Source organism: Dipteris shenzhenensis, chromosome 16 (genome assembly GCF_047967505.1).
Source record: "Dipteris shenzhenensis isolate YYH24624 ecotype China chromosome 16, Dip_SZ_1.0, whole genome shotgun sequence".
NCBI classification, from domain to species: domain Eukaryota; kingdom Viridiplantae; phylum Streptophyta; class Polypodiopsida; order Gleicheniales; family Dipteridaceae; genus Dipteris; species Dipteris shenzhenensis.
In genome coordinates, this window is record NC_141611.1 from 31,817,447 (window position 1) to 31,833,244 (window position 15,798).

The 15,798-nt window shown below is 42.4% G+C and overlaps 1 protein-coding gene across 4 annotated transcripts in view; it reads left to right on the plus strand.

Moving 5' to 3' along the window:
* Positions 1-476: 476 nt before the first annotated feature.
* LOC147892842 (uncharacterized) overlaps positions 477-15,798 on the plus strand; it is a 41,743-nt gene continuing 26,421 nt past the window's right edge. For all 4 annotated transcript variants that reach the window (XM_087387549.1, XM_087387550.1, XM_087387548.1 and 1 more), the window contains exons 1-2: positions 477-593; positions 5,395-5,532. In XM_087387549.1, coding sequence (XP_087243675.1) covers positions 557-593; positions 5,395-5,532 — 175 coding nt within the window. In that variant the 5' untranslated portion in view covers positions 477-556. The remainder of the gene's footprint in view (positions 594-5,394; positions 5,533-15,798) is intronic.

Genomic DNA, 15,798 nt, shown 5'->3' on the forward strand with positions numbered 1-15,798 from the left:
AATCTAAATCTAAAGATCCTTAATCTTAAACTGATGTAATGAAGGCCATTTTGATATAGGACTACAACTTAGATGTGTGCTAAAATAAGCTCGAGCTGAGTTGCCATGTGCACTCTCTGGTTGATCCAGATATGTAAGGGTTTTGTTTTGTACTTGATACTTTGTCCCATAAGCCCGTGAGGCTTTCTACGAACGTCAATATATCTTTTTTTCTCTCTCTCTCTCTCTCTCTCTCTCTCTCTCTCTCTCTCAAGTTTCTCCCCACTCTTGATCTCTATGCCCACATTATCGCAAGGGTGCACCCTAAGAAGCTGCACCCTTGCTCCTAGGCAGGCCTTATGAATGACAGAAGTCATTCAACTTGTTTTATGTGTGGATGTGAATTGTTTTTTTTTTCTTTTCGTGTTAGACTGAAAGCGAAACTCTCCCACATGAGCTCCATATGGGTGACCAAGATAAAGCCGTGAGCTGCTTGTGTGTAAGGGTGGATTAAGTGGATCATCGTTTCTTCAGGGTATAGGGGAAGGGAGCTGTGCTTTCGTGTTGATGACTAGAAATGCAGGTCGCTAGACTTCTTGTGCGTCCTCGCTTGTGTAAGTGTAATCGAGCTCTTGCTTACTTCTTCGCTTCTGTTTTTGTACCAGCTTTTTACATCTCGTTTATGATTAGAACGATTGCTGGTTCCTTTTCTCTAAAAACGTCCTTGTTAACATAACCCATCATGTCCCTTTTTGGCAGAAAGGTATCTTTCTTTTGTTTTCATGTTTTACTAGCGACTTTAGCCTCCTCGCGGTGATATGTTGATCATTTCGTTGCTTGTACGACCCCTGAATCTGAGTCCTCTTAATTGCGTCCAAAAGAGGCTAACTCCTGCACATGCGTATAAAGCACACCCAACCACCTGTAAGATCATAATCGTGCTCTTATACTTCTACTGTGGCTCTTTACAAGAGGATCTAGCATTGGGGTCTCACGCTTGAGTGCTATATCCGAATTCAAGAGTTTCTTCAGTAGCTCTCAGAAACTTGTCTTACATGTGTGCTGGATTTTTGCTTACGTAGAAACAGAATGGGCATTCTAGAACTTAATTGTACTACTACTTGCAAGGGATTATTTGCCATCCCTATTTCACGGAGCTATAGATAAGGTCGTGCCAATGCCTATAACTCATTGACATCAACCTGGCTGATGTTTTTCCACGTACTTGGGTGCAAAAGTTTCTACAAAGTCCCCTCCTATAAATTTGTCAGATTTTGTGTACGCCAAGATTTTAACAATTTATCTTGATTTTCCTTTTTGGCAGCAGAATGTCTGCTGTAAACAATCCTGTGATTCATTTCACTTGTAGAAATCTACAAGATCCTGTGAGAGATACTCTCTCCGATAAAATCCCCTTTTCATATTCGTAGCTTTATTCCATTTACTAAACATAGTACTTCTCCCCATTTACGAAACAGTCTCACTTCTATGACGCTTCATTTTTCTTCCAAATTGAGCTTTTGCATGTAATAGATTTAAATTTTTATGATGTCATTGTCCATGAAAGCAACAATATATTGGAACATGCATGACGGAGTAGCAAGCACTTAAACCACCCTTGGATGAGTTTGAGTGAGGGGTGAGCTTGAGTGAGGGGTCTCGTGAGTCGTCACCTACATAAATGCTGGATAGCCACTTTGTGTCCTCATAGCTCCACTAGAGAGTCCTTCCATCGCCAAATCCTGCATGTTGTCTTATTGATGGAGGTTGCTTGTGTGGACATTGGGGTGCCATAGGTTGTAGAGGTTTGCCACCACGTGCCGTCTGGATGAGGAGAGCTCGAGGGAGGGTGAAGACAATGAACGGATCAAAGGTGCAAAAGAAAGGAAAGAAATAAAGATTTCTTTAACAATAATAAAGATTATGACATTGATTCTATAAAGAAAAGATACACAAAGGTAGTAAATGTTGAAGATGTTTGCTCTTGGATAGATTTTCTTTTAGATAATCTTCACATCACAATAGGTGATTGATTCTTTGTTTCAATAAATTATAGGAATTGCATCCAAGTTGTGGCCTGTTGGTATTGGGATAATTCTTTCTATCTTAAATGATGCATTGCCCTATCAGCTAGATTTAGATTTAGATGCTCGTTTGGGAGGGACTAAAAGGAAATCGTTTAGACTTCACAAGCAGTTGTAGCTTGAATGAAGAGATTTGAACTGCGTTTGGATTAGCCTTCTCCTTTAGTGCTAGCCTTCGTCATGGCTGAGTTTGCCCTTCACCTCTGGAGTGCTGACAGAAACTCAGTACGAAGACTTTGTATAAATGGATGCTCAAGTATGTGTGGATGTGTGGATTTGCATGTGTGAGAGCATACTTTTATGCTATGGTCTACACCCACTGTTGGGCGCTGATGACGTTAGTGGGGATGTCATAGTAGCTAGTCCGTGCTATGCGTGATGGACTTTATGGTTTTCAATCTTATGAGTGACTATCATGAGATTGAAACTGCACTATGTTGTGTATTTAGAGGATGAGCTTGGGAATGTTCCTGGATTCATCTAGGTATATAAATTATAGGAATCCCTATGGGCACTAATTGTGCTGTCTTTTTAGCAAACTTTTATCTTTTCACTTATGAATTTGAGTCTATGCAACGTCTTATTTCTATCAATACCTGCCCTATCATTTTACATAAGCTTAGTCAAGCTAGGCATTTTATAGATGATTTATTTGTACCAGATGTCCCCGACTTTCAAGACTTTATGTACAAAGACGCTTGTGCTTTTGGAGAAGGAATCTATCCTTGTGACTCTTGGGAACTGAACTGCACTTCAAGAGGGGATTCTTGTGTTTTGTTAGATCTTGGACTTTCTCTATCTACTGTATGATTAGAGGTTGATAGATATGATAAACGTGAAAGGAGTCTTTTATCGCTCAATGTAGTAATGTGATCACTTTACTAATACACAAGAGGTATAATCCAAGAAAAATAATGAAAAAATTACACACAATCTTAGATATGAAGTCTTTTATCTATGGTGTATCGGCCTTAGGCATGTTTAAAATGATTGAACATAAGCTGAAGACAAAAAGCGGGAAGCTGAATAACCCATTTTTCTTTTAGTTTCAAAAGAGAGTTGATTGAGTATGCATGTGTTTCTTAAGTTAGGAATGTGTTTTTGCATCTTTGTAGGAAGTGGGAACACAAGTGTAAGGGGTTCATTTAGTTTTTTACATTTTAAATAATTCATTCCTTCTGTAAATTCTTTATTTCATTCCTACGAGAGAGAGAGAGAGAGAGAGAGAGAGAGAGAGAGAGAGATTTTATTCATGTTTTTTGGAAGATTTTATTTCTTGATTTGCTTGTTTATTTTTGCTTAGTCACCTCCTGTTTTCTTTCTCTTTTGTTTTTTTTGGGACATATTTTAGTAAGCACTGGGTTTGCTTAGAGCTCCAGAATAGCTGCTTATGCTTGGGCATTGATGACGATGAAAGTGTTGCTTTGCTTGCTAAGTACGTCTTCCTTTTGTTTTTCAAAGCTTTTTGTTACCTTTTCTTCTATTTTGTTCTCTTTCTTTTTTTTTCCTGTGTAGATTTTTGGATTTTAGAACAATAAAAAATCTAAATGTGTACGATTGGATATATTCTAGTCTTAACTTTTGTAGAAGGTCAAAAAGGCCTTTGAGCCCAAAATCTGAGAGGCATTGTGCTTGTACACCCTGTGTTGGAACCTAAGGTTTCTAGCAGTTTTCCATCCTTCAAAACTTAAGTTTCTAGCACTTTTCCTTCCTCCAAAACTTGGTGTTTGTATCATGTATACTTCTAAATATTATAAGCAGTGTGGTGATTGTCATTCTTGGGTGCAAAAGTTGCTACAAAGTCCAATCCTATGAATTTGTCAGATTTTGTGTATGCAATGCATATCCAACACTTTCATAAATTGTATGGTTTTCCTTATTGGCAGCCTTGTTGTGTTCTAGAGTGTCTATATGAATACAATATTTGTAATTCCAGTTCTCTTGTACAAATCTACAAGCTCTTGTGATAGATACTCTCTCAATTGTCACTTCTAAGACACTTCAACTTTCTTCCTATTTGAGCTTTACATTTAATAGATAAATTCTTCTTTGGTGTCATTGTCAACAATAGATTTGCTTCCTGTCAATAACGGTATATCCAGCATATATTGTGCAACCTTTTGCCTTCCTACTCCATTAAAGAACGAGTCCCATTATTGTTACCATACACATCCTTTGCAAAATTTCCATTTACCACAAAGTCCACTCCTATGCATTTGTCAGATATTTTGTATGCAATGTATGTCTCCTCTTTCTCAAATTGTCTTGCTTTCCTTTTCGGCAGCGTTGTTGTGTTCTAGATTGTCTATAGCAGTACACTACTATGTGATTCCATTTCTCTCATAGAAATGTACAAGATCTTATGACAGATACGCTCTCCCATTGTCACTTTTAAGACACCTCGACTTTCTTCCTATTTGACAATTACTTTATTTTTGCGGTACATTGCCCTATCAGTTGCGTAAGTTTTTTTTCTTAGAACTTTTGTTTGGGACCGTGTAATGGATGGTTGTGTGTGTCGGTTTGTGTAAAACTAATAAATGTTCATCATTATGCATTGCGTGGAGTCTATGGCTTGAACTTTTGGGTGATTATTATGAGGTCCTTGTAACATTATTCATTTTGCTTTTACATGATAAGTTTGGGCTTATGTTTTTATATATACACTTATCCCTAAAAAGTCCTCAATCTTAGTGAGTTCTAGTTCTAGACTCGAGGTCATTTACCCTAGGTAAACCATGGGCATAGTATACTTCTCTCCTTAGATTTTGAGATAATAAGGAATGAAGTCAGGTTCCTTTCTTAACATAGTAGTATACTTCTCTCTTTAGATTTTGAGATAATAAGGAATGAAGTCAGGGTATCTTTCTTAACATAGTAGTAAACTTCTCTCTTTAGATTTTGCAAGTGTCCTGACTTTTCATATGCATTGTACTAAGGAGATGTGATTTACTCCCTTAATATTACCCTTGCGTGCATGTCACATAATTTTGTGGGGATTTTGCTATATTTAACAACTCATCTCGTAATTCTTAAAATACCCAACGTAGCCCTTGATTTTGGAGTAGCTGTATATTTGAATCATGGAATAAGGCACCTCAGTAAAAGGAAAGATTTTGATTTATCATGGGTTGCATAATTCTCTCATTTAGAAGCTGAAATCTTGATACATTCACCCTTCGGAAATCGGATTGACATGAAAGCGAAGTGATGACTTTTACAAACATACAAGTATATAGCCTTTTGTTCATTGTTAACTTTCAAGGGATCTATTCTCATTGAATTGTTGAAGTTAAGCAGCACTAAGTAATGCCTGCTTATTTGTTTAAAGTCCTAGGAGGCAATTCCAATATATTCAAAGCTACGTTGCCGGCTCATAGCTACCATCAGCTTCATCCATTATTTATACAGGGAAGAGAGTTACAAGTGAAGCTACCAGTTTTTTTCCAAGCTGCTTCCTATCGACCTGGTGAGTGATTTGTGGCTTGCAATGGTTTGTATTCTTTAAAATTTTTTGGGTTTTTGTTAAATTTGAAGTTGCAACTGCCTTCTGCTTTTGTGAGCGTGGTTCATGAAAAACTCAAGTTTTAAATTCTTGCTAGAGGGGTTGCTGCATCCTTTTGTGGTTTCCCTATCATATCTGAGGCTGGCATTTCAGCTGGAGTCACTCCACCAGAGTTGTTGCATGGCCTACATATCCTCATCGGCGGTTGTGCATGGCTTAGTTGGAGAATATGGGATTTGAGTGCCTAGATGTGTTTGGCCCCATATCATGAGTCCCAAGTATAAAGGAGGAAAGAGGCATGAGTGTGGGAAAGCTAGGAAAGTGAACTTATGTAATGAAACAGCTATGTATCTTAGTATTTTAGGATAGTCTTTTTGGATAGTATGCACACTTGGATAATCTATAAGACAAAACCATCGTAGGATAAAGCAGCCATGATTGCAATTCTTTCTTAGTTATGGCTTTGCATGGCACTGTTGGGGAGAAAGCTGCTATTAACCTATTGCATGTACCATATATGTATGCTTAACCCTAGGACAATTTAGTCCACTCTAGGTTCAATATGTGCTCTAGGATAATTTGTTGACTCTATGCATATTTGGACAAGACAAGCATGTTGATGAATACGAATTCAGCATCATTGTAATCCTACAAACATGAAGCCTAGCTAGACTAGAACAGCTTTTGCCTTCATTTTGGAGAGCATGCATATTACGAGAACATGATGTAATAGTGCCATTACGATTAGTAGGAGAATAGTTTCATGTTATTTCTTGCTAGATTTCAGTTCATTTTGGACACTTAGTCCTGTTAGTCAATGTATGACTCTTAGGACTGTTAGTTCTACCCTAGGCTTACATCAGGGCTAGACATTATTATGGCTTGTATTTTCACTTCATGCAGTTGTGCAATGCACCTATGTTTTGTTCCTGCTGTGGTCTCCAACAGCATTGCTTTCTAACAGTGCCATCGATTCTGCCCGGGTATCTCTCTCTAACCACGAGCCCTTCTGCTGATCGACCTTCCTTCCTCAGGCAGAAATTTTGAGTTTCTTGTTGCCCTTGGAGGAAATCAGCCTGGTTCTAGCTGTTCGATTGGTCGCCCCTTTGCTGCGCCTCATGCTACAGCAGGATTGCGGCCAAATTCATGTCTAAGTCCCTGCCTTTGATCTCTATCTGCCCCTGTTGCAGATCTGCAGGCTGTCACCTCTTTTTCTGGTGCATTTCCAGCTTTCAGGAGACATGATTTTGGCTCAGGTGTACTCACTCAGCTGTTGCCTACAGGAGTCTCATATTGCTGCTGCACAGCTATATTTGGCCCCAAACTGCTTCATATCAGGTCGCCTACAGGCGGAGAGGGTGCTTTGGAGATACGACCTGCTCAAATCTGCCCCAAACAGTAGCCATTGTTGGCCCCAAACTGGCTGCCAAGTTCTGGAGGTATTGAGTTGCTGTTTGGTGGTCAATTAAGCACTAAAACAGTGACCGATTTTGGGATTATCTCTGCCTTGCTAGTCGACCCACATTTGGGGATTTTCGCTGCCAATATTAGAGGAAATTGTGCCACATCATGCCGCCTTTCTGTTGCTGAATTCCTGTCTGACAGTAACCAGCCTCTATACCCTCTAATTCCAACTGAATGGACTCAGTTTTGGAGTGTTTGCAGTTCCATTGTGGTGGACATTTGCAGCTGTCAAAGTTTGACTGCATGTTGACTTTTGCCAGCTGTACAGTCAATTACAGCAGACTGTGTGGTGCCCCTTGTGATTGGTTATCACTTGGTAGCAAATTTGTTGACTCTATGCATCGTTGGTCACTCTTACCTAGTGCAGGCGATTTACTTGTGTGGTTGCTTAGGGCAGTCACTTGGTTCAGTGAAATTTTTTGGGGACTTGGGCATGATGCCTCAGTTGCAATGGCAAACAATGATCTTCTTCTGTAAAAATAAAAATAAAAATTTGGGCATGTTGTCTCAGTTGCAATGGCAAACAATGATCTTTTTGTATATAAAGACGAGTTAGATGACCTCCATCACTGTTATGCTCCAGCCGAGATAGCATGACCGACTTCTGTAATATTTAATGTGCGTAAATAAAATGGTCAAGAGAAGTAACTGCCAAGGTCCTAGGTGAGGGTGTAATGGCATTGACTAGGTGGTTCTGAGTGCTTAGGCCTAGGTGCACCTAAATGTGTAATAATATCAAGGGGCAAATGGTTTAATTGTGCCCCAAGAGAGGGGTAAATGGTGTACCAAGAAAAGGGCTAAAATGATGACATGTGGCAGAGGGAACCATCTAGGGAGTTCTGGGTTTTGTGGATAGGCATGAGACAAAGAAATTACGTATCAGATGAAAAATGCGATCCACGAGAGCAAGGCTGGGTGGAAAAACGATATGTCATCGCCCGTGATTGCGTTTGACCAAGAGAGGGATAGAATAGGTTCGTTTCAATTGGTATCAGAGCCTATGGTAGAGATCAAAGGCTAGACGAACGGGAGAGAAGGAATCGGTTGCCCGTGACGACGAACAGCGTGGTGGCGGAGTTCGGGTTGTGGGAAATTTCGCTGACGGTGTTCTCCGAGTGAACGAGCTGGTGGTCCGACAATTTGCTGGTAGTGCTCGATGTGGCAGCCATGGCGATGCAACAACACAGAAATTTGGGCTTGGCAGAGCCAGAACCGTGTAAAAGCGAAAGGCACACATAGAAAGGTTTCTGGGAAGCGCGACGCTGGCCAGCCAATTTCAGACCCCGAACAGTGACGAGCGGAACCTTGTCCCGATTCCTTTTAAAACCTGCGAGGAGATTCCAGGGAGCCGTTCTTTTCTCTTTTATATAAATTTTTAGTTGCAGTCGATTCGTTCTATACAGCAGAGGCTGTCGTTTATTATTCCTGCATAACAAAAGGGGAATCTGAAAAAGAAAAAGAAAAAAAAAACCCTATTTTCCCTTTTGAAACTATGGAGGCAGAAGGACAAGATTCCAGGGTGAATCCTAGCGAATCTAGAGCCCGGTCTACACAACAAATGTCCCATCACACAACACCTACTCTGGTCGGTAGGATTTCGGTATTAGAAGAAGCTTTACAGCAAATCATGAACCAGCAGCTTCAAGTGAACGCTGGTCAGAATGAGATTAGGGAGATGGTGCAAGCCTTGTCGGCTAGGCCATCTAGAATTGATAAGGGCAAAGCTCCAGCAGAGCCAGAGCCCAGTATACATTCATCAGAGCGTGCGAGGGTCAAGGTGCCTACTATTGCCAACTAAAGACCGGAGAAGTATGCTGGTCGGATGACCGAGCGCAGTTCTGATGTGATCGAGGTTTGGTTACACAAGTAGGAAGAAGCCTTCGCCATTTGTGAAATCAGATCTGATCTAAAGAAAATCCGTGAGGCCACTCACCTGTTTATTGAGGCAGCGGATAGATGGTGGATAAAGTACAGAAAGATCAAGTTCCCCCTACCACCTGGGAAGGGTTTAAAGCTGAACTTAAGAAACACTTTCTTCCACCTGATGAAGAGTCCCGAGCTTGGGATGCTTATAGAAACCTTCGTCAGAGGAGTCTGTCGGTGGCAGAGTACACTGACAAGTTTAGGGAATGTGTTATGAAGATAACAGACCCTCTCCCTATGTCGGTTCAGTTGAAATACTATAGCTATGGACTGAACGACAAGATTAAAATGGAAGTTCGGGCTAAATATGTGACTACATTAGATGAATCTATTGCAGTAGCCTTGAACTATGAGGATGCCAGAGGCAAATCTAATGGATTTGTGCAGGCAGGGACTCAGTATGAGTACCCGAGAAAAGGGGGATTTCAGAGGAAATGGACTTCAAAGGTAAGTGTCTCGCAGCCAAGTGGCCAAACCAAGCAGGTGAAGCCGGTTGAGGGACCAGCAAAAACAAGTACCACCGTTGGGGTGAAAAGGAAAATAACTCCAATGGCAGCCCGGGCTTGGTCAAAGTCCTCGTTGACCCCTGAACAAAAAGAGAAAGCTAGAAAAGAAGGATTGTGCAGAAGGATTGTGCTTCGGCTGCCTTCAACGGCATCAGTGGAAAGATTGTCCACTGAATAAAGACCGTCGCACGGCCAATATGATAATATCTGAATGCGACGCGGAAATGCAGGAGAGTCCCAATGCGGAAGATATGCAGATGCAATTGGCGGGACCTTCTCAGAGGTTAGTACCTGTGTTGTTAAGTGTGTCTGTTACTAAGTTAGTAAGCGGTGCACCTGATAGCATCCTTTCAAAGCCCGCAGCAACGGGGTATACGGTTTTCGATGAGCCCGAGTTGATTAAAATGAAAGGGCAAGTAGCCAGTCATGATGTGATTGTGTTGTTTGACTCAGCGTCAACACACAATGTAATCAACTCGAAGCTTATTAAGAGGCTCAAGTTGAAAACTAGTCCGTCTGACTATGCTTATACGGTCAGGATGGCGGATGGAAGTTCAACTGAAGTATGGGACCAAAGGGTTACCCAGTTGGAACTTCGAATTCATGACTATGTTGAGAAGCTGGACTTTGAACTGACCAGACTTGCTCACGCAGATATAGCCCTAGGCATGGCTTGGCATTTTTGGAAAAATCCAGCCATTGATTGGAAAAAGCATATTTACCAGTTCAAGATGAACGGGGTAGAATATGTTTTGCGAGGTGAAAAGGATTTACCTCGAGGACCATTGATTTCAGCCATGGAAATTCGGAGGACTCCGAAAGAGTTTCTGTGTCTGTGTATAGCATCGGTAGAGTCGATTGATGATGCATCGACTAGCATTGAGGCTACCCAAGATGGAAAAATGGCCGAGTTGGCTAAAGAGATATGAGAGAAGTTCTCTGAATGTTTTAGGGATGAACTACCTTATGGGTTACCTCCAGAGCGGAAAGTTCAGCATAAGATTGAACTAATCCCGGGGGCAGAACCTGTAAATAGACCTCCCTATAGAATGAGTTTTACTGAAGAGGCGGAGGTGCGTAGACAACTAGAAGAATACCTCAAGTTGGGGCAGATTTAACCAAGTTTCTCACCTTTTGCTTCGCCAGTGATATTAAAGAAGAAAAAGGATGATACGTTTCGCCTCTGTATAGATTACAGAGCATGGAATAATATCACTGTTAAGCACAGGTATCCGATGGCTCGGATTGATGATTTGCTAGATGCATTACATGGAGCCGTGATTTTCAGCAAGATAGATCTTAAGTGTGTCTACCATCAAATCCGGATTAGAGCCGAGGATGTGCATAAAACCGCTTTTAGAAGCAGGTTTGGTCATTATGAGTTTTTGGTAATGCCCTTCGGACTTACCAATGCTCCAGCGACATTCGTCATGCTTATGAACGATTTACGACGTCCGTATATCGGAAAGTTTGTAGTACATTTTATTGACGATATTCTAGTGTTCAGTAAAAGTATTACTGAGTATCGTGAACACTTGAAAATAGCGTTTAGTACTTTGAGGAAAGCCAGTCTTTATGTAAATAAAAAGAAAACTATACTGTGTATGATTAGGCTGGAATATTTAGGATTCATAATTACTCCACAGGGGGTGGAAATGGATCCGAAGAAAGTGGCTGCGATACTAACTTGGCCAATCCCTCAGAGTCTGACCGCGTTGCGATCATTCTTGGGATTTGTCCAATTTTATAGAAGGCATATCAAAGGATAGTCCGAAATAGTATCGCCATTGATTGATCTGACCTCAGATAAAGTATCTTTTATCCTTGATAGAAAACTTCAAGGTTTCAAAAGCCTTGTTCATTGCATCATTCCAAGAGATCGGCTGGGTAGACCTGCGTCCACGACCTTTCAATATGTTGGTCAAGGGTGCTGTGATTCGTGAATAATCACGCACTGACTTCCGAAGAAATACCGTAAATCCTAGGAAAGAACGAAGTTGTTTCACAGTCTGAGGGATAGGCCATTCTAAAACCTTCTGGATACGATCCAGATCAATACTAATACCTTCAGAAGAAATCTTGTGTCCTAAGTAAATGATCTCCTTCATAAAGAAGTCACATTTACTCATCTTGGCATAAAGCTTATGCTGTCTTAGAACAACTAAGACAACCCGAAGGTGTCCTATGTGATCCTCAAGCGTCTTACTATATACCAAGATATCATCTAAGAACACTACAACAAATTTGCCCAGAAAATCCCTGAACAAATCGTTCATCATCTGCTGAAAAGTAGCAGGAGCATTGGTCAAACCAAAAGGTAATACGAGGAACTCGTAATGACCATATCTAGTCCGGAATGCGGTCCTATCTATGTGTTTAGCATAGATACGGATTTGGTGATAACCCGTACGCAAATCAATCTTAGTGAAATACTTCGCTCCGGCCAAACGGTCTATCAAATCATCGGAACGAGGTAAAGGATAGCGGTTCTTAATTGTGACTTTATTTAATCGTTTATAATCTATACACATTCTCTAGGAAGAATCTTTCTTCTTTCTTAAGAGGACAGGTGCACCCCAAGGTGATTTACTTGGGCGGATATAGCCCATATTCAGGTAATCCTGTAGTTGGCTAGCTAACTCATCCTCCTCTACCTGGCTCATCCTATAAGGTGGTACACTGATAGGTTGAGCCCCCGGGACTAAGTCTATGCGATGATCTACTGCCCGTTCTGGAGGTAAACCTTCCGGCAGTTGAGCTGGGAATACGTCCTTAAAAGTATCTAACAACATTCTCAATTCACGGTGTTCAAACAACAAATGAAGAAAGCGGAATCAAAAAACACACTGATAGACATCATAATGAGAATTGTTTAATATATTCCGAAGCTGCATCGCAGATACAATAGGCCCCTGAGAAGGGGGAATTTTATCACACTGAATACAAAATCGGGTGTCCTTATCTACGAAAGAAAGTGTATGCTCTGTCCATCCGATCTGAATATTATGGGTTTTAAACCACTCTATCCCGATCAACAAGTCTACATGCTCCAGATGCATAACATAACATGTAAGAGCTCCCGTGTAGGCTTGAATCTGGATAGAAAGCGCTTCAACCTTGCGATCCCAAAACTGCTTCCCAGTTGGAAGCTGCAACTCGTAGGTGTGGTCGCTAGGTACTGTGGACAGCCCCATCTTCTGCACAAATTTGTAATTAACAAAATTGTGAGAGCTGCCCGGATCAAAGAGAATGTGAACCTGTTGGTCCCTAACTTCTCCATAAACTCGGAAAAGGTCATGGGAACCAAACAACGAAGTATTGAAAGTACAATTACAAGAGAGTAGGCAGGTAATGACATTTACTGAAATACCTATCATCGCGACTTGGTTTGCTCCCTTGGCTGCGGTATGTGGACCCGCCTGGAGCTTCGGTCCTAGCACCAACTTTTGGTTCTTCCGCTTAGGACACTCATTCTTTGTGTGGCCCCGCTCCTCGCAATAGAAGCATCGCCCTTCTTTCTTGAGCCTCAGAGTGCGAAGGAAACGGGCTTTACCATTCTTTGCTGGAGTTAAGCTTTTCCTGGAGGCGTTGTCCGTAGACTTCGTCTCCGCAATACCAGTCGTATGCTGAAAGAACTTGCGTTTGTTCTTTCCACTCGTGTCGGTAACTGTGGTTGCCTTGGTACCGGCCATGGTATCATCATATATGCGTGCATATGTCATGGCCTCCTGCAACGTTGTGCACTTGTTCTTTATCTGCAACTTGTAGGAGTCTGGCAAACCATCCACAAAGAAACCTAACAAGGTCACTGGATCCATTTTAGTGGCCCTGGTTTGCAGATCCCTAAATCTTTGAAGATAAACTTCAAAGGTCAAGTTTAATTTTGACATATCGAGGGCCTTGAGCTTGCCAACGATATCGTAATCATCCTCCTTCTTCAGGAACTCCTTCCTGAAGATCCCCTCAAAATCTGTCCAAGTATCAGGCTTAGGCTGGAGTTCCTCCCACCATAGCAAGGCTTTACCTGACATAAACCCTGCTGCAAGCTGGATCTTTTTCTCATCTGGATAGGGGTGGAATTGAAAGTATACCTGCCACTTGTGTAACCAAGTGTCAACTACCTCCTTTGTTCTTGACTTTTGGTCACCCGGAAAAGGATCTGGAGTTATATTCGGGCCTAGCACTGAAGCCATGGCATCCACATGCGTGAGTGCCTGTACAGTGCTAGCCAGAAGGGTGAGAGTTGCTTGAATCCCCTGGAGTTGCTGTGTCAACCCCGATTGATTTGCATTGATTTACCAACTGACACATCCCCGCACTCCTGAAATCCCTGATCTGCAAATAAACCACACACAACATCAGATCTGAGCAGGTTGCTCACCACCCAACCATGACATCTACGGGATGTGATCCCGAATCAGAAGATGTCCCCTCTGAGCCACGAGCTGAGCTACTGGCACGAACTCCCAATCAGATCCAAACCAGCTTGGTGTCCCATACCACCAGGTGGCGCTGTGAAGCCCTGGATCTGCCACTGGGCCTTGGGCTACGCTAAGATGTAGGGGCGCGTCCGCGACTCAATCCAGGATCAGACCTTGCACCTGGGAACGAGACTTGCTCCCAACTGCACACTGAGAACTGAACCCCCTGGACCTCTTTTATAGACTCGGGCTCCGGCGCCAAAAATAGCGAAGACCTATAAATAGTTCGTACCCTTGCCACTCAACCCGAGAATCAAGCCTGCCTAGCTCTAAGTCTCCCCAGGCTAACCTGAGCTAGTTCTGTGTACCTAGTACACGTCAGATACCAATCCGTGCACATGACAGTAACCATGCGGGCTGTGGGAGCAAAAGTTTCATCAAAATCCATGCCTTCAGTTTGAGCAAAACCTTTGACCACTAACCTTGCTTTATACTTATCCAAGCTGCCGTCTGATTGTATTTAAGTTTGTATACCCACTTAGTGCCGATGACTTTCCGTCGCGGGAGCCTGGCCACTAAGTCCCAGGTATTGTTCTTCAGGATAGCATCCATCTCTGCCTGCATGGCAGCTTGCCATTTTGGATTATCCTTTGCCTCCTCAAAGGTCCTTGGCTCGTCAAGCTGAGCCACCAATGCAAAATTCACGGATGGGGTCTTTTGAAGACGTTGGGACTGACGCAATCCGGAACTGCTTCTCTTAGGTAATTCGATGACCCGAGACTCTTCCAATGTCCGTAGGTACCATATAAAGAAAATACTTGGAGACAAATAAAACAATACTGAAGACAATCAATGGCTGAAGAAGATATATATATCACAAACGGAACTTAGTACAAGTGAAGAGAAGCTCTGAAACAAACTTCAGTCCTGACAACTGTAGTGGACTTCTGCACTAGCTCCACAAGTTGGAACTGAACCAAATCTGAGACAACAAACTGATGAAGGGGTTGCTGCAGATTTGGAGTAGAAAGAACGGAATCTGGAGCGGAAGTTGGAGGTAATCTGATGCAGAAAGATGAGCAGAACTGAAGCAGAAAGGAAGGCTGTTCTGGAGCAGAAAAGAGGGCAGATCTGGAGCTGAAAAGGGGACAGATCTGGAGCAGAAAGGAGGGCAGATCTGAGCAGAAAGGAGGGGCAGATCTGGGGCAGAAAAGAGGGCAGATCTGGAGCTGAAAAAGGGGACAGATCTGGAGCAGAAAGGAGGACAGATCTGAGCAGAAAGGAGGGCAGATCTGAGCAGAAAGGAGGGGCAGATCTGGGGCAGAAAAGAGGGCAGATCTGGAGCTGAAAAAGGGGAGCAGAGGAGGCAGCCAGGAGGCAGAAGTTGAGGCAGCAGAGGAGGCAGCCAGGAGGAAGAAGTTGAGGCAGCAGAGGAGGCAGCCAGGAGGCAGAAGTGGCTCAGGGTGTGCAGGAACCTCTGGAGCTGGAGAAGAGATAATATGACAATACCTAGCCCCCCCCCCTTTAAATAGGAAGGGGCAGAAAAAGTCGGTCAACCTGCAGGTTGACCGACCTGGTCAGAGTTGACCGACCAGGTCAATCTGGTCGGCCAGATCTGGTCAGACCAGAAAAAAAAAACATTTTTTAAATAATTTTTTATTTTGTTTCTCCTCTGCACCGGGGCTTTTGACATTTCTTTGGTTGTGTTTTTGGCCTCCGATTCGGGGTTTCTTTGACAGGATTTGGAGAGGCACCAGTGGTGTTTGTACCTGTTTTATCTGGTCCTGGAGAATTGGAGATTGCCTGGCTTAACACCCCCTCTCAATGTCCAATGCAGACAGGAGAAGCAAAGAGGTGTTCCATGAGTGATCTATCATCTTCATCAGCCTTTTTTTTTTTTTTTTGGTGGGGGTTTT